This window comes from Oryctolagus cuniculus, chromosome 6 (assembly GCF_051225735.1).
Source record: "Oryctolagus cuniculus isolate XC-2025 breed Fujian yellow rabbit chromosome 6, ASM5122573v1, whole genome shotgun sequence".
Lineage (NCBI taxonomy): Eukaryota > Metazoa > Chordata > Mammalia > Lagomorpha > Leporidae > Oryctolagus > Oryctolagus cuniculus.
Genome location: NC_142872.1, coordinates 144699658 through 144724710, shown reverse-complemented (window position 1 = coordinate 144724710; position 25053 = coordinate 144699658). Strand labels below are relative to the sequence as shown.

The window sequence follows — 25053 nt, the reverse complement described above, 5'->3', positions numbered from 1 at the left end:
TTTGGCAGATAGAGTTAGACACTGAGAGGGAGAGACAGAAAGGTCTTCCTTCCATTGGTTTACCCCCCAAATGGCCACTATGGTCGGAGCTACGCCGATTCAAAGCCAGGAGCCAGGTGCTTCCTCCTGGTCTCACATGCAGATGCAGGGGCCCAAGCACTTGGGCCATCCTCCACTGCCTTCCCGGGCCATAGCAGAAAGCCAGACTGGAAGAGGAGCAACCAGGACTAGAACCCAGGGTCCATATGGGATGCCGGCGCCACAGGCGGAGGATTAACCAAGTGAACCACTGCGCCAGCCCCCAGATAACATTTTTAATTTACATTATACTCAAAGACTTAATGGCTCCACTAAATACAAAGTTCAATAAATAAAAATTTAAAAAGAATGTGCCTTTTACTCATATAGATTACATTTTAGGTACTCTATTAGTTACTACAGGTCAGAGAGACCATATGGTATTTTTCTTTTTGTGAATGGTTTATTTTACTAAATATAATGGTTTCTAGTTGCATCCATTTTGTTGTAAATAAGAGGATTTCATTTTTTTTACCACTGTGTAGTATTTTGTGGTGTATATATATATATATATATACCATAATTTCCTTATCCAGTCTTCAGTTAGACATCTGTGTTGATTTCATATCTTAGCTATTATAAATTAAGCTAAAATGAACATGGGGGTACAGATTACTCCCTCATATGCTGATTTCATTTTTTTTTTTTTTTTTTTTTTTTTTTTTTTTTTTTTTTGACAGGCAAAGTGGACAGTGAGAGAGAGAGAGAGAGAGAAAGGTCTTCCTTTTGCCGTTGGTTCACCCTCCAATGGCCGCCGCGGCCGGTGCGCTGCGGCCGGCGCACCGCGCTGATCCGATGGCAGGAGCCAGGTGCTTCTCCTGGTCTCCCATGGGGTGCAGGGCCCAAGCATTTGGGCCATCCTCCACTGCACTCCCTGGCCACAGCAGAGAGCTGGCCTGGAAGAGGGGCAACCCGGACAGAATCCGGCGCCCCAACCGGGACTAGAACCCGGTGTGCCGGCGCCGCTAGGCGGAGGATTAGCCTAGTGAGCCGCGGCGCCGGCCTATTGATTTCATTTCTTTTGGATAAATTCCCAGGAGTGGAATGTTTGGGTCATATGGCATGTCTGTATCCAGTTTTCTGATACATCTCCCTACTGTCTTCCAGAGTGGCTTTACCTGTTTACATTTTCACTAACAATGGATTAAGGTACTTTGAGATGCGATGATTTTGAACAGCCCTTGCCTTGTTGAGGAACAATGTATTTCTTGTTTGTTTGGTTTTCTTCTTTTTTTTCTTCATGCTAATCAGTGAACTCTCTATTTAGTGTAGAGTTAATCTTATGAGTATAAAAATTAACAGAAAGTTGATCTCTGTAAAAAAAATAAGAATGGGAAAGTAATTGGGAGGAAAAAGAAAGGTCAGAGTCTGGGTGGGGGAAGGTAGTAGGGAAGAATCATCATGTTCCCATATCTGTATATATTAAACGCGTGAAGCTGTATTCCTTAAACAAAATTAAAGACTATAGTCCATCATGAAAATACCCAAGGACTATAAATATAATGAAGTGAAAAGATATTCAACTTAAGCTTACTATGTGATCCAGCAATCCCACTACTGAGTATATACCAAAAAGACATGAATTCATTGTCTCAAAGAAATACCTACTCCACTCTGTTTATAGCAGCAGTATTCACAATAGCCAAAATATGAAATCAACTGAGGCATCCATCATCAAATGAATAAAGAAAATGTGGTAATTGTGTACAATGAAATATTATGCTGCTATTCACAAGGAATGAATTTCTATCATTTGCAGCAAAATGATTATAATTGGAGAACATCATGTTGAATGAGACAAACCAACACTGACTCTTAAAGCTAGGAATTACCTCAGTTACATAGACGTGGTCCTGGGACTTCAGAGTGTCTAGGCCCTCTATCCAGAGGAATGGACAGATATTCTCTTTTTGAATTCTCTATCAATAAGTAAAGAAATAGATGACATATTTGATTATGGTTTTTTATGAAAATGTGTGGTAACAGATGACTTAGAGTTATGGATAGGGTTTAGGAAACCAACAAGGCATGGGGAAGTGTACAGGGGGTAGCTACAGAAAGAACCTGCAGGGGCAGGGAGAGGGAACAGTGACACAAACTCAGAAGCCATAAAGGAGGAGTCACGTGAGAGAGGAAGGAGCTGGTGGGAGAAACATTGAGCTCAGAAAAGAGCAAGATAGCCTGGCCTCTCCTCACCTCCCATTGGTGCCTCCCTGCAAATACAGCAGAGCAATGAAGAGGTCAGTCTCTGGGAGCCCAAGAAGGGTCTAAGAATAATTCAGAGGGGAAGATGGGAAATACCTTAGCAGAGACAATTTTGAGACTATTTCCAGCATTTATATTTGGGTGGAGGGAGCCAAAATCTACAATAAAATAATAGCTGTGGATAAGATTAGAAATTATGCAATTTTCAAACACTTTCCTATTCTGAGTCAGATACCAGATTATTGTTGTTTTGTATTAACTATAACCAGCAACTTTCTTCTACTCGAGGATTATTATGGAAAACTACAGAATAAGTACAATAATTCCTCTCCTCTTTTTCCAACTTATTGAAACTCATTTGTCTGACAGGATTTTAAACTGATCTTACATTTTCAAACCAGTAAATTGAGGCAGTGATTGTCCAATGACGCTACAACTCTAGTAAGATCATGAAACCAAGATTCAAACTCAGTTTTGGCTTTTGCCTACATTCCATTGTCTATAGACAATAGAAGACCTTTAGGAGATCCACTGCCCTGCTTTGTGTAAGAGATTAGATGATTGGATCTCCACTGACATCACCACTACCATTTGTCGCTCCCCATCTTCATGGAGGAACGACACAGGACCCTGCGCTGTTCTTTTGTCTGCTCGGCCCTTCCCGGGTTTGCTGCTGGTTCTTCCCGGGTTGGCTACCGTCCCTTCCACCTCCGTGGAAGGGCGGTTCCCCCTAGCCACTTTCCCCACTTCTGCGGGGGAGCGGCACACCGCCGGCCGGCTCTCTCGGGGGCTGCACAGGTGTTCCTTCAGATAGATGTTCCTGGTGCATGTTGTCTCTCTCCTCCTTTATAGTCCTCCTCTGCCAATCCCAACTCTGCTACCCACACGCCGAGTACGCTGCTCTCCTGCAATCAGGAGCAGGTCCTGCTGTTTATTGGTTGAACTGGAGGCAGCTGTGTAGAAGCTGTTTCCTCCTCTCCCAGCGCCATATTGTGGGAGAGCAGATGCATAGAATAAGTCTTAATTCCAGTAACTTAGTCTAGTCCGAGTTGCTCCCAGTTGCTCCCCACAACCATTGCCCTCATTGCCTCTCCCAGTATCACCACCATTTACTGCCATCACCACCACCATCGTTACCATTAGTACCACTATTACCACCATCACCAAAACAGAACAATGAATAGATACCAGTTTTATGGGCACTAAATTCAGACATCTGAAGGAAGAGTTATTTTTGCTTCACTCTTGTTTTATTTTTCCATGACATGCTTCAATTGTACCTTTGCAAAGGGATCTTTAATGGGTTTCTTTAACTCATCCTTCTTGCAAATGTTTTCAGTAGTGACATACTGTTTATAATTTGGTGCCATGAAGCATTTCCATGGAATTAATGCCATAGCCACTACTTTAACGCTATTTTGAAACAACTAGAATTGTTGCAACAAAGGGCAAGATAAAATTGCTTCATGAGGCAGGCATTGTAGGACAGCAGATTAAGCCTCTGCTTGGAATGCCTGCATACTAAATCAGAGTGCCAGTTAGAGTCCCAGTACTCCACTTCTGATCCAGATCCCTGATAATATTCCAGGGAGACAGCAGATATTGGCCCACCTACCTGGATGCCTGCCCCCACATGGGTGACATGGATAGAGTTCCTGGCTCCTGGTTTCAGCTTGGCCTAGCTAGGGCTCTTATGGGGATTTGAGGAATGAACCAGTTGATGGAAGATCAATCAATCTCTCTCCCCAACCCCTATCTCTCCCTCTCTCTGTCACTCTGCATTTCAAATAAATCTTATTCTAAAAAAGATGAAATTGTTTCATGCTTAGGACTGTCCATCCCCTCTCACCAAAAACTGGTGACTGCTAGAAATCCTTACAACTTCAGACTAGATAATTAAATAATCTGTATATCAAATTAAGGTCCAAATGATACTGTTAATAGTATAATTACTCATAATAAGGAAAAGGTCAGCATTCATTGGTAATTATCTATTCTCTATAATCTTTAAAACATGAAAAAATGCCATGGCCAGCACATCCAAACGGGAAAAGATACTGTAAAACATCACTGCTATGAGAAAACCATGCTTTATTATTAAATTAGTAATTTCATTTGAGAGTTACAATGTATAATTGATTAGCTAATTTGCCAGAAGCCTTTCATTTAAATAGTGTATTTCATAAGTCCTTAAATGTACATTTTCACATTTCCAAAATCAAGCATCATTGTGTGACATAGTTTAGTTAGCATCTCTTTCTCTGCCTTAGTGGTACATAAAATTAATGGCCATGGTGTTCTTACATCAGATGAAAGAGAGGATTCAGATCTTTTCCATTTATTTTTATTTTTTTCTCAAGGCAAACTCTCTCAAGAATTCTTTGGAGGAAGCTAATGCTGAATGAATGCAGAAGACTAAATTCACAGACACTAATGCAGTGATTCATTTCTCTAATTTATATTGTGTGCCTTATCTATGTGAGGCACTGTGTTAGTACTTTATGGGAGTAATAATCACAATGATAAATAATATCTCCTACTGCATTTGGATGGTGCTTTATAGTTTATCAGGGGCTATTACATGCATCATCTTATTTATGGAAGATAGACATTATTCCTACTCTCTGGTTAGAGAATCAACAACAAACCTTCTAAAGTTTCAGTGACTCAGCTAAAATTAGCAAGGTCAATGTCTGCAGAGCCAGAACCAAATCTGGATCTTCCAGCACCAACTTGATTCTCTCCATTACACAGAGGAAGAACATTCTAAGGCAAAATTCATGGACCGCCAATGCAGCAAGGGCTGGTCTGACACCCACTTCATAACTTAATCTCTAGGTCACCTGGGTCAGGTTATCTATCTTTTCCCAAGTTGACTGTTTTAATCACATAAGTAACGCATGAATATAACTCCTGTGTTTAAAAAGAGAGATAGGTAAAATATAAAGCATATCTGAACCATTACCAATTTCTTAGTGTTTATTCTATATATGTGTGTACGTGTAAATAGCTTTTTAGCATAAATGATACTGTATATGAGTGTAGTGTTTTCTGATTTGCTTTGCTCATGCTTTTTCTTAGTGCTATATTCATTAAACAAATATTTACTGATATCAGCACTGGGAAATCCTTACATGTAGAGTTAGTGCCCTCCCTCCAAACGCACACGTACATACACAAATGAGAACTATCCCATCTTTATATATAGCAATAACATCATTTATTATAACATTCCCCTGTCACTGGATGTTTGGCTTGTCTGCACCATAATTTCCATTACAATTAATGCTGCAGTCATGGTATAAAAATCATATATACCTGTCTATGCAAATGTGTATATTTGTTGACCCTAGAGATGCTGTTAAAAGTCAAATTTGCTTAAATTTCAATGGTTTTTGCCCAACTATCTACAAAGGAAACTGAACCAGTAGTGGGCCAGAGTAGGAAAACCGAGTTCTGTGAACTGCATTGGTAGAATGGAGACAGTAACACTCATCTCAGAGGTTCACTGAAAACCCTGCAGAGTAAATCTAGGACCCTCACTCTGCAGGGGTGCATCCTCTTTGATGGGTAAGAGGGGACCATGAAGAAGTACACAGGCAGCAAATGCTAAGCGACATATGAATGGCACATTGAGCTTTATAAGTTCAGAGAAAGACAGGAAACTTCTGGCTTCGGTGAGGAGGAAGGGGAGAAGACTGACTTGGTTCATGGTTGGGTAAGATACATGTTGAGCTACAACATTGCAGAAAGAATAGCCTGGGTGAAGGCAGAGGGAGGAGATGAGTGTGATGGAAGCAATTTTTTTTTCACACTATTTGTTGAACTCTTTACTCAGTATGGAGCTAATTTTTTTTTTTTTTTTTTTTTGGACAGGCAGAGTTAGAGAGAGACAGAGAGAAAGGTCTTCCTTTTTCTGTTGGTTCACCCCCAAAATGGCCGCTATGGGCAGCGCTATGCCGATCTGAAGCCAGGAGTCAGGTGCTTCCTCCTGGTCTCCCATGCAGGTGCAAGGCCCAGGGACTTGGGCCATCCTCCGATGTACTCCTGAGCCAAAGCAGAGAGCTGGACTGGAAGAGGAGCAACCAGGACAGAACTGGCGCCCCAACCAGGACTAGAACCTGGAATACCAGTGCCGAAGGCAGAGGATTATCCTAGTGAGCCATGGTGCTGGCTGGAGCTAATCTTATGTGTGTAAAGTTAATTTAAAATTGATCGTAGTAGAAAATGAGAATGGGAATAGGAGAAGGAGGAGGAAGAAGGGCGGGAGAGTGGGTGGGAGGTATGGTGGGAAGAATCACTATGTTCCTAAAGTTGTATTTATGAAATGCATGGTTTGTCTACCTTAAATATAAGGTTTCTGGGTAAAATAAATAAAATAAAATTTAAAAATCAAGAGGATTTGAAGTGGTTCTTGGAAAATGGAATTAAAGACACGTTTATGTTGGTGCAGAATATTTTTTTGAAATCCATGCATATTTGTTTTATAATATGAATTTTCAACAACTTTTTGAAGACCCCTTGTATGCATGGATTCCAGTTTTCTGCTTTAAAATAAATTCATCTCTTAATTCTGTTTTCAATGAACCTTTTGAAGTAGTCTTATATTAAAATCCAGTAAAATCCTATATGATATGATGAAGCTGTATCTTCCTACTCCAATTCAAAACTTTTGAATTAAAAGTTTACTTTGCATTGTATTAGTCATGCAGCAAAGTTACCCACTTGGCTTTATCTTCTCATATTGGGCATTGCTTTCTTTAAAAAGATCCGTTTATTTGAAAGGCAGAGTGACAGAGAAAGAGAGATCTTTCATCCAGTAGTTTACTTCCCAGTGTCCACAGCAGCCAGGTCTGGGCCAAGTTGAAGCCTGGAACTCTATACAGGTCTCCCACATGGAGACTATGTACTTGGGCCATCACCTTCTGTCTTCTCAGGGGTGTAAGCATGAAACTGGATGGGAAGTGAAATAGCCAGGACTCAAACTGGCACTCTGGCATGGAATGTCATCATCGCAGTGGCACCCTAACCCACTGTGCCAAAACACTGGCCTCGGCCACTGATTTTTGTACCTTCTTTGTACAGACAAAAATTATATATATCTGTGGTTAAACTACCAAACGGCTTGCACATCCCTTGAAGGGCATAGAGTCCATGTAAAAGTCAGTGAGAGTGTTGAAGCTGGAGTAAAAAATGTAGTCTGCTTCCATGATGAAGCTACAGTTCAGCAGATCAACTATGCCTGGCCTTTTCCAGGCACTTCTGAATCATAAAAAAATGTGAAGAGGACAAGAGAGTTATGAGACCAATTCTTTGTTGACTGAAACTTTTCAGATTAAAAAAAAACCAGAATACTGTTTCATATCAACAGACCTCTGTGATGTACCAAGTGGCTCATGGGATCTCTCTTTGGAGTGGGTTAATTTCTGAAGGCATTTCTGAGCCAATGGAAATAAGAGCAGCACAGTTGAGAGACACTTTGGCATTTTTAGAGTTGATCCTCTGCCAGTAGGGGTGGGCTTTTGGTAAACATGCAAAGACCAGTTGGTTTACAGAGGCAGTTGGCAGAAACCTATCCCTCCTTGCTTGTTCATGTTACTGCCTGGTGAGTATGCCAAAGATCATGATGATATGCTTTTTGGTCTGCTTGCTGAAGCTGTGTGCCCACCATCCACAACCATTTTATATTGTTAAGACTGAGGCCAAGGATGTGTGTGTGCGTGTGTGTGTGTGTGCACACACGCATTTCCTTTGTGAAGGTAATCTATATTGTTGTTCACAATTTCCACATTTGTATTGTTAAGGACTATCTTTTTATTGCTACAAAGTGAGATTTGTGCCTTACATGAATGGGATTATTAAAGGAGAAAGCAGTGGTAGCTTGCAGCAGGTCTCAATGTCCTTTGGGTAAAGTGATCTGCATCAGTGGTGCCACATCAGTTCCATCCTCATGCGCTGGTAGGGCTCAGAAAGCCATGAGTCTCATGATCTTGACAAGGTCTTTGGTCTCTTAAATTAGTCTCTCAAAATGTTTCCTTGTGATTTGAACATGAGGTCTAAGTAGCCACCCTGATTCATGAAGGTGTGCAGATTGACCTTATCACAAACAGATCAAATCAAGAACCATCTATTCTGCATTCGTGCCTCAGACCATAATTGGTGGAGAAGGATTCAAACAGATCTGTACCAACAAGCACATTTGGCCTATGCCCAGCTCCAAACTGGTTAGGAACTGCTAAGCCTAAGGCTGTCTAGATTGGATGTCCAACAAGTTTGTAACGTAAATGTCTGTAGTCTAGACATCTTGATATTATCTACTTCGTGCTGAGTCTACACTGCTGCAAAGACAGTAGCCTCATGTCTTTCAGCAGAAAGACAAGATGGCTCTGCCACTTTTCTAACTTAACCTAGATCAGAGATCTTAACTTTAAAGAACAGTAGCACAGCTTTTGAAACATAAAACAACATAGTTGATGTTCATATAGATAATTCAGTTAGTAGATATTGTCTTAATTCCTTTACATGGATTATACCACTTACCCCTTCAACAACCACATCAGGTAGATATAGTTATTCTCATTGTGCACACAAGGAAACAGGCATACTAACATGATTTGCTCTGTGTCATATAGCTATTGAGTGGGGATTTGAGCCCAGACAGTCTGAATTTAGGGTCCTCAAACTACAATTGGATACAGGGGCTGAAGGAAAACCAGAAGTGGTTTTAGGGACAAGAAGAGGCAGGGGGTGGAATAGATAAGAAAATGCAATCCTGTCATTTTCTGTTTCTATCAGCTTGGTATCCCTTTTTGTGATTTCTACTTTGAATCATTGATTACCAAAAAATGGTTTGTGGAGCAATGCAATTAAGTGAGCCAAGCACTACATGTCAAGTGGTACATCTGTATTTGCTTATGTCAAGTGGGGTCAGAGGCCTTCTGTGATGAGCAAAGCAAGTGTAACGTAGTTGATTAATTTCCTTTAAGTTTTGTCAAAACTTGTGGGCAGGGAATCTAATTTTCAGTTTAATTTTCCTTCTTAACATACATCTCTTTTTTTCCTCTCTCTCCTGTCTCTCATACTTCTAGGAAGAACACATCATCTATAATTTTACTTTACTTGAATGTAAGGTTAATAATATTAATCTGAATCCTTCTCCTGGCTTATCTTTATTTTAAGTAATTTGCAAAGGATGGTCAGTTACAGACCTGCTTAAACAGATGTCAGCCATTTTGTAGCATACTTGATAAAAGCAAAAGATTTTATTAAATTGGCCTTTACAATGTGTATCGTTTTCTCACTCCTGGGGTTTCCTTTCTGTAGCTAATATTTTTGTGGCCTATTGGGAGCCTGCTGTGGAGCTGACATGGGAGAAGTACACAGGTGAATAAAAATTTATAGCTATAGCTTTAAGTTTTCTCGTCTATAAAACAGAACTTAGGTTTTTTTTCCACTGAATTCTGATTGAATTATGTCATCTTTGTAAATGTCTCAGTCCTGAGGATATGCTAAGTACTTAATAAATGTTAGCTGTTCCCACATGGTTTCAAGATTGTCGTGGCCTCTGATCCCATGAACTAGAACCAGCTGACTGCCCTGGTCCAAAACGTCCCCTTGCATCTGTCCCCAGGACCAGTCTTGAGATCCCTGCTAACTCTTTCACATTGCTATTCTTGAACTGTGACTGTTTGCAAACATACACTGAGATTAAACCTATAAAAACACTGAACAAGGTGTTAATTACAAGTGCAAATAAAGTGCTGTCTCTCATTCTCAGTGTTGAGGAACTGAAATGTGAGATGGAGAACATCCTTGATTTCCCCTCTGATTTGCTTGTTTCCCTTTATCTACCACTGGGTCGCCAATGAAACCTCATTTTAAAAATGGATACATCATCACTCGCTTCTCGGCCTTTTGGCTAAGACCAAGTGTAAAAATGGATACATCTTAGGCATGTGTAGAGTGACCAGCTTGTTCTAGATGGATTTAGCATTGAAATATTTTCAGGGATTCCAAAAGGAATGGTTTCTTCAGAACCATCTCAATTTTAAAACTGAAAGTCCTAGGTTCTAGAGATGCTGGGGGGATTGGTCATCCTAGGTGTGGAAGACCAAGATGGTCAAGAATGTGTGACTCGGGCTGCTCCACTTCCTATCCAGCTCTCTGCTGTGGCCTGGGAAAGCAGCAGAAGCAGAAGGCCCAAGTGCTTGGGCCCCTGCACCCATGTGGGAGACCCAGAAAAAGCTGCAGGCTCCTGGCGTCAGATTGGCACAGCTCCAGCCATTGGGTCCTTCTGTGGAGTGAACCAGGAAATGGAAAATATCTCCCTCCCCCTCCCCCATCTGCTTCTCTGTAACTCTGCCTTTCAAATGAAATAAATAAATTTAAAAATGTAATTAACATGTTGTTTGTTTGTAATTACTTTGCCATAATAAAAACATACTTTTTTAAAAAAAAGATTTTATTTATTTATTTGAGAGAAGGTCTTCCATCCACTGGTTCACTTTCCAAATGGCTGCAATGGCCAGAGCTGAGCCATTCCAAATCCAGGAGCCAGAGGCTTCCTCTGGTTCTCCCACATGGGTGCTTGGGCCCAACGACTTAGGCCATCTTCTACTGCTTTCCCAGGCCACAGCAGAGAGCTGGATTGGAAGAGAAGCCGCTGGGACTAGAACTGGTGCCCATATGGGATGCTGGTGGTGCAGGCCAGGGCTTTAACCCACTGCACCACAGTGCTGCCCCCAAAACACACTTTATTATTATTCCCTTTCAAATGCAATAACTTCCCTTAACATTCTGTTAAATGTGACTGTCACATAGCTTCTAAAGGCAGCACTGAAAACACAGGCACGTGAAATCCATGTGTTATCCTTTGCTTTGTAACTACCTGAAGTTGTTATATCCCTTCCTGTCCAGTCAAACAGATTCTGGAGATCATTACAGACTGTTCAGAATAATGAGAAGACAGTAGACATATGAGAACTCCCTTTTATTGATTTGCAACGAGAATAGAAACTGGCAAGGAGATAGTTGCCTTAGGTCAGGTGATCGCCTTCTTTTAGCCCCTCTAAAGAGAATCAACCTAAAAAATCAAATAACTGTTATGAGTGTTTGCTTGGTAGTCATGGTCCCAGAGAAAAGGAAATTGAGAAATTTAATTAGAAATCTATGAAGTTTTGTAAGTTCAGCTTACCCATCTGAAAGTGTATACCAAGGCAACCCTGCCTGGTGAAATTATCACTGTGCCAGTGTCTACCCCCAGAGATTCTGATTTAATTTGATTTGGGGTGGCCCTCCAAGTGATTTTTTTTTCAGACTCTCCAAGTGATTGTTATTTTTCCCAATGTTGCAGATTAGGATGTAGGGGATGGAGGGCTCTCTTACCACTATTGACATGGGAGCTATCAACATTGAATAGTACTGAACATGCTGACAACTATGCACTTTGCTTTAATTCCATAAAAATTAAACCATGCTGTTAACACAGCAAAGCATAGCACATATTACTGAGGATAATCCAGGTCATTTCTACAGGACCAAATGTGGGGTGGTGATGGGGTTGGGGGAAGATCTAAGCTGTTTCTTATGGTAGGATAATTCCTTGAGTGACTAATGTCCTGCATTTGTCATTGACTCTTCTTAACTGCAATTTTAGGTAATGGCATTTGCAAATTTTACCTTGAAATCTTAAAGGAGCAGCACACAATAAGCCTTAAATAGGAATTATATTTCAAATAAAATTTCTGTTCCACCAAATAGAATTGTTTCTGTGTGTCCTTCACTCCACTTTCTAAAGATTTTCTCTGTACCCTCTTGAAACTTTTAGAAGAAGCATTTTATTCTTAGCTTAAGTAGTCAGCATTCCATTGGTTAGACTCCAAATTAATACCATTTTCTTAAGTATAAACAGTTCTCTTAATCTGATTCTTTCCCTGGCTCTCGCTATGGTCAACCTTTAACACCCTGTTCCTGGGTCTGTGTTTTCTCTGAAGTTTCTCTGTCATTGTTCTGGTCCAACTCTCATGGGCCAGTGGAAATACAAAGTTACTCTGTCTCTGCTACTTCTCAATTACAGGTTTTTGAAGGTGAATGACTCAGTCATATTATATTATTTTACAACACAACCAATTTCAGCTCAGCAAAGTTAGCTCCATTCCCTATCATAAATATAAAGTTAAGTGCATTTCTTTGCAGTAGTTATTTGAGGGGACTCCTCCTTGCCCTCCTATATAAATTTCTTTGCAGGGGCCATGGGGTGAAGGGCAGTAGATAATTGAAGGATCAGCTGAAGTTCTAATCCTTTTAGCAACACTGTTGCTCAGTATGGGTTCCCCCTGTAAGCTGCCTCTGAAATATTATTTTCATTTTTTATTTTTGAAAACTCAGACATCGTCTCACGGAGAGATTAAACGACCTCCCCAAGGACATTCATTGCTAGTCAGAGGTTGATCCAGTAATCTAATTAAGGCCTTATAATTCCAGCAGTGTTGCCAAAACCACACTTTTCCCCCCTCCGGCTGCCAAACTCAGTAATTGAGTACGATGACCTGCCTGGCCCCCTGCCCTGGAAGCCCTCTAGTCTCCACAGCTGAAGCCATTTGCCACGTTTAAAGGTTCCACCCTAGGCCAAGGGCGTGGGATTTGGGGCTGTTATTCAGGGAATTTAAGGGAGTTGAGTCTTGTCACTTGGGCTTGGCCTTTGTAGGCGTGGCCCAGTCACATTATGTAACCTGGTTTTGTAATGAGGAGGATTGCTTTTGTGTTACCCTGCGTCAGAGTCTCCCAGTTGTCACTCCAGTCCTGAGAGACTAGAGCTGCCCTGCCTTAGTGCCTGGCCCACCTACCCAGAGTCTATGCTTTCTCTGAGTCTTTGCCAAGCCTTGCTTTCTCCTGCCCCCTGCCCGCCTGCTTGTCTTCCCCTACAACACAGGCCTTCACATGTACAATTACTTTGTTCCCTGTAATTCCTTATAAGCCTTGTCTTTATTCTAGATCTCCTGATCTGTTAATGACTGCCTGACCCTGTGTCTCACCGTATGCCCTGTACCTGTGCTGCCCCTATCTTCCTGGACTTCTCCCCATGGCCTAGAACGGACCCCACCTCCAGAAGGCTGTTGAGGTTCAAGGATCCAGCCTTATCCTGCCACTTCTGAAGTTCAGTTTCTCATCTGAAAAGAAGCCATTCATCCCCTAAACCGACTGAGGATTATTCTGCTTGAACTCAGCACTATCCCTCACTTTTCATTTCTTCTTTTTTCATTTTTAAGATTGACTGATTTGAAAGGCAGAGTTACAGAGTGGGAGAGGGAGAGGGAGACGGGGAGAGGGAGGGAGGGAGGGAGAGGGAGAGCCAGACAGATATCTTCCATCCTCTGGTTCAGTCCCCAAATAGCTGCAAGAGTGGGGCTGGGCCAGGCTGAAGCCAGAAGCCATGAACTCCATCTGGGTTGCCCATGTGTGTGACAAAGGCCAAGCACCCAGGCCATCTTCTGCTTTCCCAGACATATCAGCAAGGAGCTGGATTGGAAATGGAGTAGCCAGGACTCAAACTGGTGTCCATGTTTTTTCATTTATTCCATATAAGGCTGATTTTTTATCCAAGCATATGGAAATAGCCAACAATTGCCTTTTGTCTTTCCGGTAGTGTTTGTTCTATTTTTTATTTTGTAAATGGTTCCTCATTTCTTATTGACTTCATTTTAGTCATAGTATCAAGTTGTTTGTTCATATTCTCCCTTCTCTGTAGTTTGATTTTTTATTTATTTGAGAAGAAGAGTTTATAGACAGAGAGAAAGGTCTTCTGTCCACTAGTTCACTCCCCAAATGGCCTCAATAGCCAGAGCTGGGCCAATCCAAAGCCAGGAGCCCAGAGCTTCTTCCAGGTCTCCCATGTGGGTGGCAGTGGCCCAAACACTTGGGCCATCTTCTTCTGCTTTCCCAGGCAATGGCAGAGAGCTGGATCGAAAGAGAAGCAGCTGGGACGCGAATTGGCATGCATATGGGATGCCAGCACTGCAGGTGAAGGCTTAGCCTACTACACCATAGGCCCCTTTAGTTTAATTTTATACAGGATTATTTCACTACATCAATCTATCCAGCAGATGGATGGATGGATAGACATACGCGTGGACGGACTCACAAGCCTGTAGACATTCTGCTTATTTCCTTTTTGATGATCCATGACTGTAAGAGTATCTGGGCTCTATGAAACTAGTGATGTATCTTTGTGTTTTATTATGTGTCCTTCCCTGCAACCCCTTCAATATTGTTGACATTAAATACATGCCTATTAATAATATAGCAAAAATTACTGTACCATTTTCAAATACAAGTTTTGTATCAGAATGAAGGAGGAACTTGTACAAACATATCTTTTACTTTGTGTAGGAAGAGACAAGACTATTAAATATCTGTGGAAATAAGTAATATCTCCAAAGGAATCACACTGTCAGATATATGTGTAATGCTGAATTGGAGTATTTGAAAATATTAGAAATGAGAGAGATTTAAAATAAAGCAGCCTTAGGAAAGGGTGAATATGGTATTGGAATAAAATAAGATTCATTTAATACATATACCTGAGACTGATAAAATCAAGTGCAGGTGTACTATAATTCATGGAACTCTTCTGGCAAGTTAAGACATCTCTACGTTGTCACTCTTATGAATACTATAATTATACACAATTCTATGTGCCCTTTTCTAATGGATACAAAGCTTGAGATGGAGTTATACACTATCTACTTTTAGAAAAACACTGACTTTCACTTCAAAAAGGCAAAACTAGTCTGAGAGGACACATGTTCCCACTGAGCATTTTAAATCTACTTTCTTGTGTACTTATTGGGTGAAAACTCATTTTCTTTTGCACCTCTCTGTTTACCAGTGAACACTGAGCAGCAGTTGAAAATAATAGCATGAGCCTTTATATTCTAGGGAAGCAAATATCTGTTGAACCTATTGTTTAGTGAACATGATGAGTTGAAAAGCAATGTACCTAGCATTGTTCCATTTGTAGAGATGGGCTGGATTTACAGTAAACCTTCCATCCCTATTTCACGTGTGTACATATTGCATATACATAATACATAAGAAAGAAAATATGTATAATGATGCACCTAAGAGTGGTGATAGTTGTTAACTCTGCCAAGAAAAAATAGTTATTAGTACAAAAATATGTTGAATTTATTTGTATATCTATATTTGAATTATTAAAGTGAGAATGCATTCAATAATCAGTGTGTGTGTGTGTGTTTAATTATTAAAACATCCATAATATAAATGTTTTCTGTCTTAGTTATCTGGATCCTTGTTAAGTGAAAACTAGAATATCTAATTATATTAAAGCAAATATATAATCAGCAACTACTATGTGGCAGAGCATGTGTTGGAGCTGGGAAAAGCAGAAATGATGGATAGAACTGTCAGTACCCTTCAAATGCTCCTGGTTCTATGTGGGAGCAGACAGATAATTAAACCTCACAAGGAAACAGACTCTAATTAGAGAATGTTGCCAAGAACTATGTGAAGAGGAAGGGGGAATTCAGAGGACTCCTCCAAATGAGGGTATTATATTTGCTTGGAGGCTTGAAAGGTATGCAGAAGTCAATTCAAATAAAGAAGCAGGAAGTTACTTCCTGTCAAGTTAGAATATTATATGCAAGGGCACAGAGGTAGGAAAACGGCAGACATTTATCTGATTGGAGAAGTAGTTCTGGGGAAATGATAGATAATGAGGCTGGGAAGTTGTGTTGGGCACAAATGTAGGTTTGAGAGATTGAACTATAGACATCATTCTTTTTCATCCTTATATCATTAGCACCCAGCCTATCAAAGTTTGAAAGAATGCATGTGTGTGTTCTAATGGACATTCTGATATTTATGGGATCAAAACTGTGTCACTGTGTATCACATCATTATCTCTGGTTTGTCACAACTCTTCTCCCATTCTTTTGGACATTTTTCCACCCTATAATGTTCCCCCTCTGAGAATCATCTGACTTTACTTCATACTTTCTTATTGCTATTGACCTCTTGTATCTCTTTCCTAAAAATACCCTCTATTAGCACTACTTCCCCACTGTCTCCATGTCTGCACTGCAGATTCATGCAGAAGATAAGCTGGTATACCCACATGGGTACCCAATTGTCTGCTCAACTTCCCTATCCTTAAAAATCTATTGAATACTACTTTTGCCTAGGTATAGCCCCCAGTTCTCCTCTTGTCTCTTTTGAGACCATGATCCCAAATCCTAATTTTTCATCTTTGTGCCCCCAGCAGATAGCATAGTTCCTGCATATATTATGGGATTTTTTATCTTTATTTTTTATATAAGGTGAACAAATTATATGTATTTCATATATACAGATTTAGGAGCACAGTGATACTTCCCACCCAATCCTCACTCCTCCTACCAACACTTACACCCTCTGTCCTCCTTCCTTTCCTATTTCTGTTAATTTTACCATGATAAACATTCAGCTTATTTTCTAATCTTAAGATTAACCCTCCATTAAGTAAAGAATTCAACAAATTACTAAGAAGGAAAATGAAAAAACAAAAAACACTTTTCCACAACAGTAGAGACACAAGCTATAAAAAATAATCAATTCTCAAAATTTCAATTTTGCTCATGTACATTATGTTTTTTGTAATTTGTTACCAGTGATTGGGGGGAAAATATGGTATTTATTTTTGGGGACTAGCTTATTTCACTGAGTATAATGGTTCCCCATTGCATTCAGTTTCTTGCAAAAGACAGGATTTCATGGTTTTTACAGCTGAATCATATCCCATACTATAAATATTTACAACAATTTCTTTATCCAGTCATTAGTCGATGGACATTGGGTTTGATTTTATATCTTAACTTTTGTGGATTGAACTGCAGTAAACATGGAGGTACAGATAATTCTTTCATATGCTGATTTCATTTCATTTGGGTAAATTCCCAGGAGAGGTATGGCTAGATCATATGGTCCATCTATTTTCAGATTTCTGAGAATTCTCCATACTGTATTCCACAATGGCTGAACTAGTTTGCATTCCCAATAACAGTGGATTAGGGATCCTTTTTCACTACATCCCTACCAGCATTTATTGTGCTTTCATTTCTGTGTGAGAGCTATTCTAACTGGGATAAGGTGAAACGTCATTGTGGGTTATTTTTATGTGTGTTTTTCCCCTTCATTGCCTGTATTTTTCATATTTGCACTTCCCTGATGATTAGTGATCCTGAGCATATCTATGTGTCGGGCATTTGAATTTCCTCTCTTGAAAAATGCCTGTTCAAGTCCTTTACTATTCCTTAACTGGATTGTTTGTTTTGTAGTTGTTGACTCTTGAGCTCTTTATAGATTCTAGATATTAATCCTTTATCATTTTCATACTTTACAAATATTTTCTCCCATTCTGTTGGTTACCTCTTCTTTTTGCTGAGTGTTTTCATTGCAGTACAGAAGCTTCTCAGCTTGATGTAATCCCATTTGTCAATTTTGGCTTTGATTGCCTGTATTACTGGGGTCTTTTCCAAGAAGGCTTTGCCTATGCCAGTTCTTGCAGAGTTTACCCAATGTTCTCTAGTAATTTGATGATATAGGGTCACAGATTTAGGTCTTTGATCTATTTGGAGTGGATTTTTGCATAAGGTGTAAGGTAAGGGTCTAGTTTCATACTTCTGCATGTGGAGATTCAATTTTCCCAGCACCATTTGTAGAAGATACTGTCCTTGCTCTAGGGATTGATTTAGCTTTTTTGTCAAAAATAAATTGGTTGTAGATGCAGGTATTGATTTCTGGAGTTTCTAGTCTGTTTCATTTGTCTATACATCTATTTTTGTGCCAGTACCAGGCTGTTTTGATTATAACTGCCCTGTAGTATGTCTAGTATGTCTTGAGATCTGGTATTGTAATGCCTCTGGTTTTGTTTTTGTTGTGTAAGAGTCTTTTGGGTCCCCTATATATAGAATCATGTCATTTGCAAATAGGAATTGTTTGTCTTCCTCCATCCCAATATATATACCTTTGATTTATTTTTCTAGCCTAACGATTCTAGCTAAAACTTCCAGGACTACATTAAATAGCAATGGTGAGAGTGGATATCCTCTTCTGATTCCAGGTCTTAATGGGAATGATTCCAATTTTTCCTCATTCACTAGGATGCTGGCTGTGGGTTTGTCATAAATTGCCTTGATTATATTGAGGGATGTTCCTTCATACTCTCAGTTGCTTAAGGTTTTCATCATAAAAGCATGTTGAATTTTATCAAATGCTTCTCTGTATCTATTGAGATAATCATATGGTTTGTGTTGTTCAGTTTGTTAATGTGATGTATCACGTTTATTGATTTTCGGATGTTGAACAATCCCTTCATACCAGAGATAAATCCCACTTGGTCCAGGCAAATGATCTTTCTGATGTGTTGTTTGATTCTGTTCACTCACATTTTATTTACAATTTTTGTGTCTGTGTTCATCAGGGAAATTGATCTATAATTCTCTTTTTCTGATGTTTCTTTTTCTAGTTTAGGAATTAAGGTAATGCTGGCTTCATGGAAGGAGTTTGGGAAAATACTATCCCTTTCAATTGCTTTGAATAGCTTGAGAAGAATTTTGAATTAGTTCTTTAAATGTCTTGCAGAATTCAGCAGTGAAGCTGTTGGGACCTGGACTTTTCTTTGTTGGGAGGGTCTTTATCACTGATTGAGTCTGTCTCTTCGTTGTTGGTCTTTTTTCTATGTCTTCATGTCTCAATATTGGTAGACTCTATGTGTCCAGGAACCTATACATTTCTTCTAGGTTTCCTGATTTGTTGGCCTATAGCTCTTCGTAATAATTCCTGATGATTCATCTTATTTCTGTGGATCTGTTGTTACATTTCCTTTTTCATCTCTGATTTTATTGATTAGGTCTCTCCCTCTTTTTGTGGTTAGTTGGTCTAAGGGTATGTTTATTTTGTTTATTTTTTCAAAAAACCAGCTCTTGATTTCATTGAACTTTTGTGCTTTTTTGTTTCAATTTAGTTTATTTCTTCTTTAATTTTCATTATTTCTTTACTCCTACTTATTCTGGGTCTGGCTAGTTTTTTTTTTTTCTCTAGGTCCTTGAGATGCATTGACAGCCTATTTATTTGATTCCTTTCCAATTTCTAGATGTAGGCACCAATTGCTAAAAAATTCCCTCTTAACACTGCTTTTGAGGTATTCCATAAGTTTTGATATGATGTATTCATTTGTTTCCAGGAATTTGTTTATTTCTCTCTTGATTTCTTCTATGACCCACTGTTCCTTCAGGAGCATGTTGTTCAGTCTCCATGTATTTGTACATGACCTATAGATTCTTCAGTTGTTGATATCAAGCTTCAATCCATTGTGATCAGAGAAGATGCATGGTATGATTTTGAATTTTTTGAATTTGCTGAGACTTGCTTAATGGCCTAGTATATGGTCTATCCTAGTGAGAATTCCTTGCACCGCTGAAAAGAATGTGTATTCTGCAACTGTGGGGTGAACAGTTCTGTAAATATCAGTTAGGTCCATTTGGTCCATAGTGTTGATTAGCTCTTTTGTTTCTTTGATGATTCTCTTTCTGGATGATCTATCCATTGATGAAAGTGGGGTGTTGAAGTCTCCTGTTACTATTGTATTAAAGTCTATGTCTCTCTTTAGATTATTAACAGTATTTTTTAAATAACTAGGCAACCTGTAATTGGGTGTGTATATATTTATTATAGTCACATCTTCCTATTGGACTGATCCTTTAATTATTGCATAGTGCCCTTTTCTGTCCCTTTCAGCAGTTTTTGTGTTAAAGTCTATTTTGTCTGATATTAGTATGGCGACACCACTTTTTTGCTTTCCATTAGGGTAGAATATCTTTTTTTTTTTTGAAATTTTTTTTAAAACTTCTATTTAGTAAATATAAATTTCCAAAGTACAGCTTATGGATTACAATGGCTTTTCCCCCCCCATAACTTCCCTCCCACCCGCACCCCTCCCATCTCCCGCTCCATCTCCCATTCCATTCACATCAAGATTCATTTTCAATTCTCTTTATATACAGAAGATCAATTTAGTATATATTAAGTAAAGATTTCATCAGTTTGCACCAACACAGAACATAAAGTGTAAAATACTGTTTCAGTACTAGTTATAGCATTAATTCACATTGGACAACACATTAAGGACAGTGATCCTACATGAGGAGTAAGTACACAGTGACTCCTGTTGTGGACTTAACAATTTGACACTCTTGCTTATGCCATCTGTAATCTCCCTAGGCTCTAGTCATGAGTTGCCAAGGCTATGGAAGCCTTTTGAGTTCGCCAACTTTGATCTTTTTTTTTTTAACATTTATTTAATGAATATAAATTTCCAAAGTACAGCTTATGGATTACAATGGCTTCCCCCCCGCCAATAACTTCCCTTCCACCTGCAACGCTCCCCTTTACCACTCCCTCTCCCCTTCCATTCACATCAAGATTCATTTTCAATTCTCTTTATATACAGAAGATCAGTTTAGCATATATTAAGTAAAGATTTCAACAGTTTCCACCCACATAGAAACACAAAGTGAAAAATACTGTTTGAGTACTAGTTATGGCATTAAATCACAATGTATAGCACATTAAGGACAGAAATCTTACATGAGCAGTAAGTGCACAGTGACTCCTGTTGTTGACTTAGCAAATTAACATCTTGTTTATGGCATCAGTAATCACCCTAGGCTCTTGTCATGAGTTGCCAAGGCTATGGAAGCCTTTTGAGTTCACCGACTCTGATCATATTTAGACAAGGTCGTAGTCAAAGTGGAAGTTCTCTCCTCCCTTCAGAGAAAGGTACCTCCTTCTTTCATGACCTGTTCTTTCCACTGGGATCTCACTTGCGGAGATCTTTCATTTAGGTCTTGTTTTTTTTTTTTTTTTTTTTTTTTTTTTTTTTTTTTGCCAGAGTGTCTTGGCTTTCCATGCCTGAAATACTCTCAGGGGCTTTTCAGCTGGATCTGCATGCTTTAAGGGCTGATTCTGAGGCCAGAGTGCTGTTTAGGACATCCGCCAATCTATGAGTCTGCTGTGTATCTCGCTTCCCATGTTGGATCGTTCCCTCCCTTTTTTATTCTATCGGTTAGTATTTGCAGACACTAGTCTTGTTTATGTGGTCCCTTTGGCTCTTAGTCCTATCATGATGATCAATTGTGAACAGAAATTCATCACTTGGACTAGTGAGATGGCATTGGTACATGCCACCTTCATGGGATTGAATTGGAATCCCCTGGTATGTTTCTAACTCTATCGTTTGGGGCAAGTCAGCTTGAGCATGTCCCAAATTGTACATCTCTTCCCTCTCTTATTCCCACTCTTATATTTAACAGCAATCACTTTTCAGTTAAGTTTCAACACTTAAGAATAACTGTGTGTTGATTACAGTATTCAACCAAAAATATTAAGCAGAAAAAATAAACAAAAAAATACTAAGAGGGATAACATATTCAGTTCTTCATCACCAGTCAGGGCAAGGGCTGATCAAGTCACCGTTTTTCATAGTGTTCATTTCATTTGAACAGGTTTCCTTTTTGGTGCTGGGTTAGTAGTCACCGATCAAGGAGAACATATGATATCTGTCCCTACGGGACTGGCTTATTTCACTCAGCATAATATTTTCCAGATTCCTAACAGGGATCACTTTTCAGTTAAAATTTGAACACCTAAGAATAATTGTGTGTTAATCACAGAGTTCAACCAATAGTAATAGAACAAAAAAATACTAAAGTGGATAATGTATTACATTATACATCAACATTCAGGACAAGAGCTGATCAAGTCACTGTTTCTCATAGTGTCCATTTCACTTCAACAGGTTTCCCCTTTGGTGCTCAGTTAGTTGTCGCTGATCAGGGAGAACATATGATATTTGTCCCTTTGGGACTGGCTCAATTCACTCAGCATGATGTTTTCCAAATTCCTCCATCTTGTTGCAAATGACCAGATTTCGTTGTTTTTGACTGCTGTATAGTATTCTATAGAGTACATGTCCCATAATTTCTTTATCCCGTCTACTGTTGATGGGCATTTGGCTTGGTTCCAGGTCTTAGTTATTGTGAATTGAGCTGCAATAAACATTAAGGTGCGACAGCTTTTTTATTTGCCAGTTCAATTTCCTTTGGGTAAATTCCAAGGAGTGGGATGGCTGGGTTGTATGGTAGGGTTATATTCAGGTTTCTGAGGAATCTCCAGACTGACTTCCAGTGGCTTCACCAGTTTGCATTCCCACCAATAGTGGGTTAGTGTCCCTTTTTCCCCACATCCTCTCCAGCATCTATTGTTGGTAGATTTCTGAATGTGAGCCATTCTAACCGGGGTGAGGTGAAACCATATTGTGGTTTTGATTTGCATTTCCCTGATTGCTAGTGATCTTGAACATTTTTTCATGTGCATATTGGCCATTTGGATTTCCTCTTTTGAAAAATGTCTACTGAGGTCCTTGGCCCAACTCTTCAGTGTGTTACTTGTTTTGATGTTGTGAAGTTTCTTGATTTCTTTGTAGATTCTGGTTATCAACCCTTTATCTGTTGCATAGTTTGCAAATATTTTTTCCCATTCTGTCGGTTGCCTCTTCACTTTCCTGACTGTATCCTTTGCAGTACAGAAACTTCTCAACTTGATGCAATCCCAAATGTTAATTTTGGCTTTGACTGCCTGTGCTTCTGGGGTCTTTTCCAAGAAATCTTTGCCAGTACCTATATCTTGCAGGGTTTCTCCAATGTTCTCTGATAATTTGATGGTGTCGGGTCGTAGATTTAAGTCTTTACTCCATGTTGAGTAGATTTTTGTGTAAGGTGTAAGGTAGGGGTCTTGCTTCATGCTTCTGCACGCGGAAATCCAGTTTCCCCAGCACCATTTATTGAATAGACTGTCCTTACTCCAGGAGTAGGTTTTGGATCCTTGATCAAATAGAAGTTGGCTGTAGATGTTTGGATTGATTTCTGGTGTTTCTATTCTGTTCCATTGGTCTATCCATCTGTTTCTGTACCAGTACCATGCTGTTTTGATAACAACTGGCCTGTAGTATGTCCTGAAATCTGTTGTTGTGATGCCTCCAGCTTTGTTTTTCTAGTATAAGATTGCTTTAGCTATTTGAGGTCTCCTATGTCTCCATATGAATTTCAGCATCATTTTTTGCAGATCTGAGAAGAAGGTCTTCGGTATCTTGATTGGTATTGCATTGAATGTATAAATTGCTTTTGGAGAATGGACATTTTGATGATATTGATTCTTCCAATCCATTATCATGGAAGATTTTTCCATTTTTTGGTATCCTCTTCTATTTCTTTCTTTAAAGTTTTGTAATTTTCATTGTAGAGATCTTTAATGTCCTTGGTTAAGTTCAATGCTGCATCTTTTTTCCGGCTTTGGAATTAAGGTGATGCTGGCTTCGTAGAAAGAATTTGCGAGGATTCCCTCTTTTTCGTTTGTTCTGAATAGTTTGAGAAGAATTGGAGTTAGTTCTTCTTTAAATGTCTGGTAGAATTCAGCAGTGAATCCATCTGGTCCTGGGCTTTTCTTTGTTGGGAGGGCCTTTATTACTGTTTCAATTTCTGTCTCAGTTATGGGTCTGTTTAGGTTTTCTATGTCTTCCTGGTTCAATTTAGGTAGGTTGCCTGTGTCCAGGAATCTATCCATTTCTGATAGATTTCCCTGTTTGCTGGCATACAAGTCTTTGTAGTAATTTCTGATGATTCTTTTTATTTCTGTGGTGTCTGTTGTTACGTTTCCGTTTTCATCTCTTATTTTATTGATTTGGGTCTTTTCTTTTTTTAGTTAGTTGGGTCAATGGGGTGTCAATTTTGTTTATTTTTTCAAAAAACCAGCTCCTCGTTTGGCTGATTTTTTGTAATGTTTTTCTTGATTCAATCCTGTTGATTTCTTCTCTGATTTTAATTATTTCTCTTCTCCTACTAGATTTGGGTCTGGTTTGCTGCAGATTTCCTAGATCCTTGAGATGAATTGAAAGCTCATCTGTTTGGTGCCTTTTCAATTTCTTGATGTAGGCACCTATTGATATAAAATTTCCTCTCAACACTGCTTTTGGTGTATCCATAAATTTTGGTATGTTGTGCTGTTATCCTCATTTACTTCCAGAAAATTTTCGATTTCTCTTTCAATTTCTTCTATGACCCATTGTTCATTCAGGAGCATGTTGTTCAATCTCCATGTGTTTGCATATGCTCTAGGGATTCCTGAGTTGCTAATTTCCAACTTCATTCTTTTATGGTCCGAGAAGCTGCATTGTATGATTCTAATTCTTTAGAATTTGCTGAGACTTGCTTTATGGCCTAGTATGTGGTCAATTCTAGAGAAGGTTCCATGTACTGCTGAGAAGAATGTAAATGCTTTATGTGTAGGATGAAAAGTTCTGTAGATATCTGTTAGATCCATTTGGGCTATAGTGTCGTTTAAATCTACTGTCTCCTTGTTGACCTTCTGTCCTGCTGATCTGTCTATTTCTGAGAGTGGAGTATTGAAGTCCCCCAGTACTATTGTATTGGGGTCTAAGTCTCCCTTTAAGTCCCTTAACGAATCTTTTAAATAAACTGGTGACCTGTAACTAGGTGCATATACATTGATAATCGTTATATCTTCCTGTTGAATTGATCCCTTAATCATTATATAGTGCCCCTCTTTGTCTCTCCTAACAGTTTCTGTGGTAAAGTTTATGTTGTCCGATATTAAGATGGCTACGCCCGCTCTTTTTTCATTTCTGTTGGCATGGTATAT

General features: G+C 39.3%; 1 protein-coding gene across 22 annotated transcripts in view; it reads left to right on the top strand.

Moving 5' to 3' along the window:
- Nucleotides 1-25053, top strand: part of SAMD12 (sterile alpha motif domain containing 12) — a 490839-nt gene that overhangs the window by 150700 nt on the left and 315086 nt on the right. The window contains exon 3 of one of the 22 annotated variants that reach the window (XM_089335625.1): nucleotides 13276-13579. The exons of the other annotated variants lie outside the window; for them this stretch is intronic. Within the exon in view, the coding sequence (XP_089191751.1) occupies nucleotides 13276-13284 (9 nt within the window). The 3' untranslated portion in view covers nucleotides 13285-13579. Of the gene's footprint in view, nucleotides 1-13275; nucleotides 13580-25053 lie in introns of those variants that run through there. 22 annotated transcript variants of the gene reach the window in all.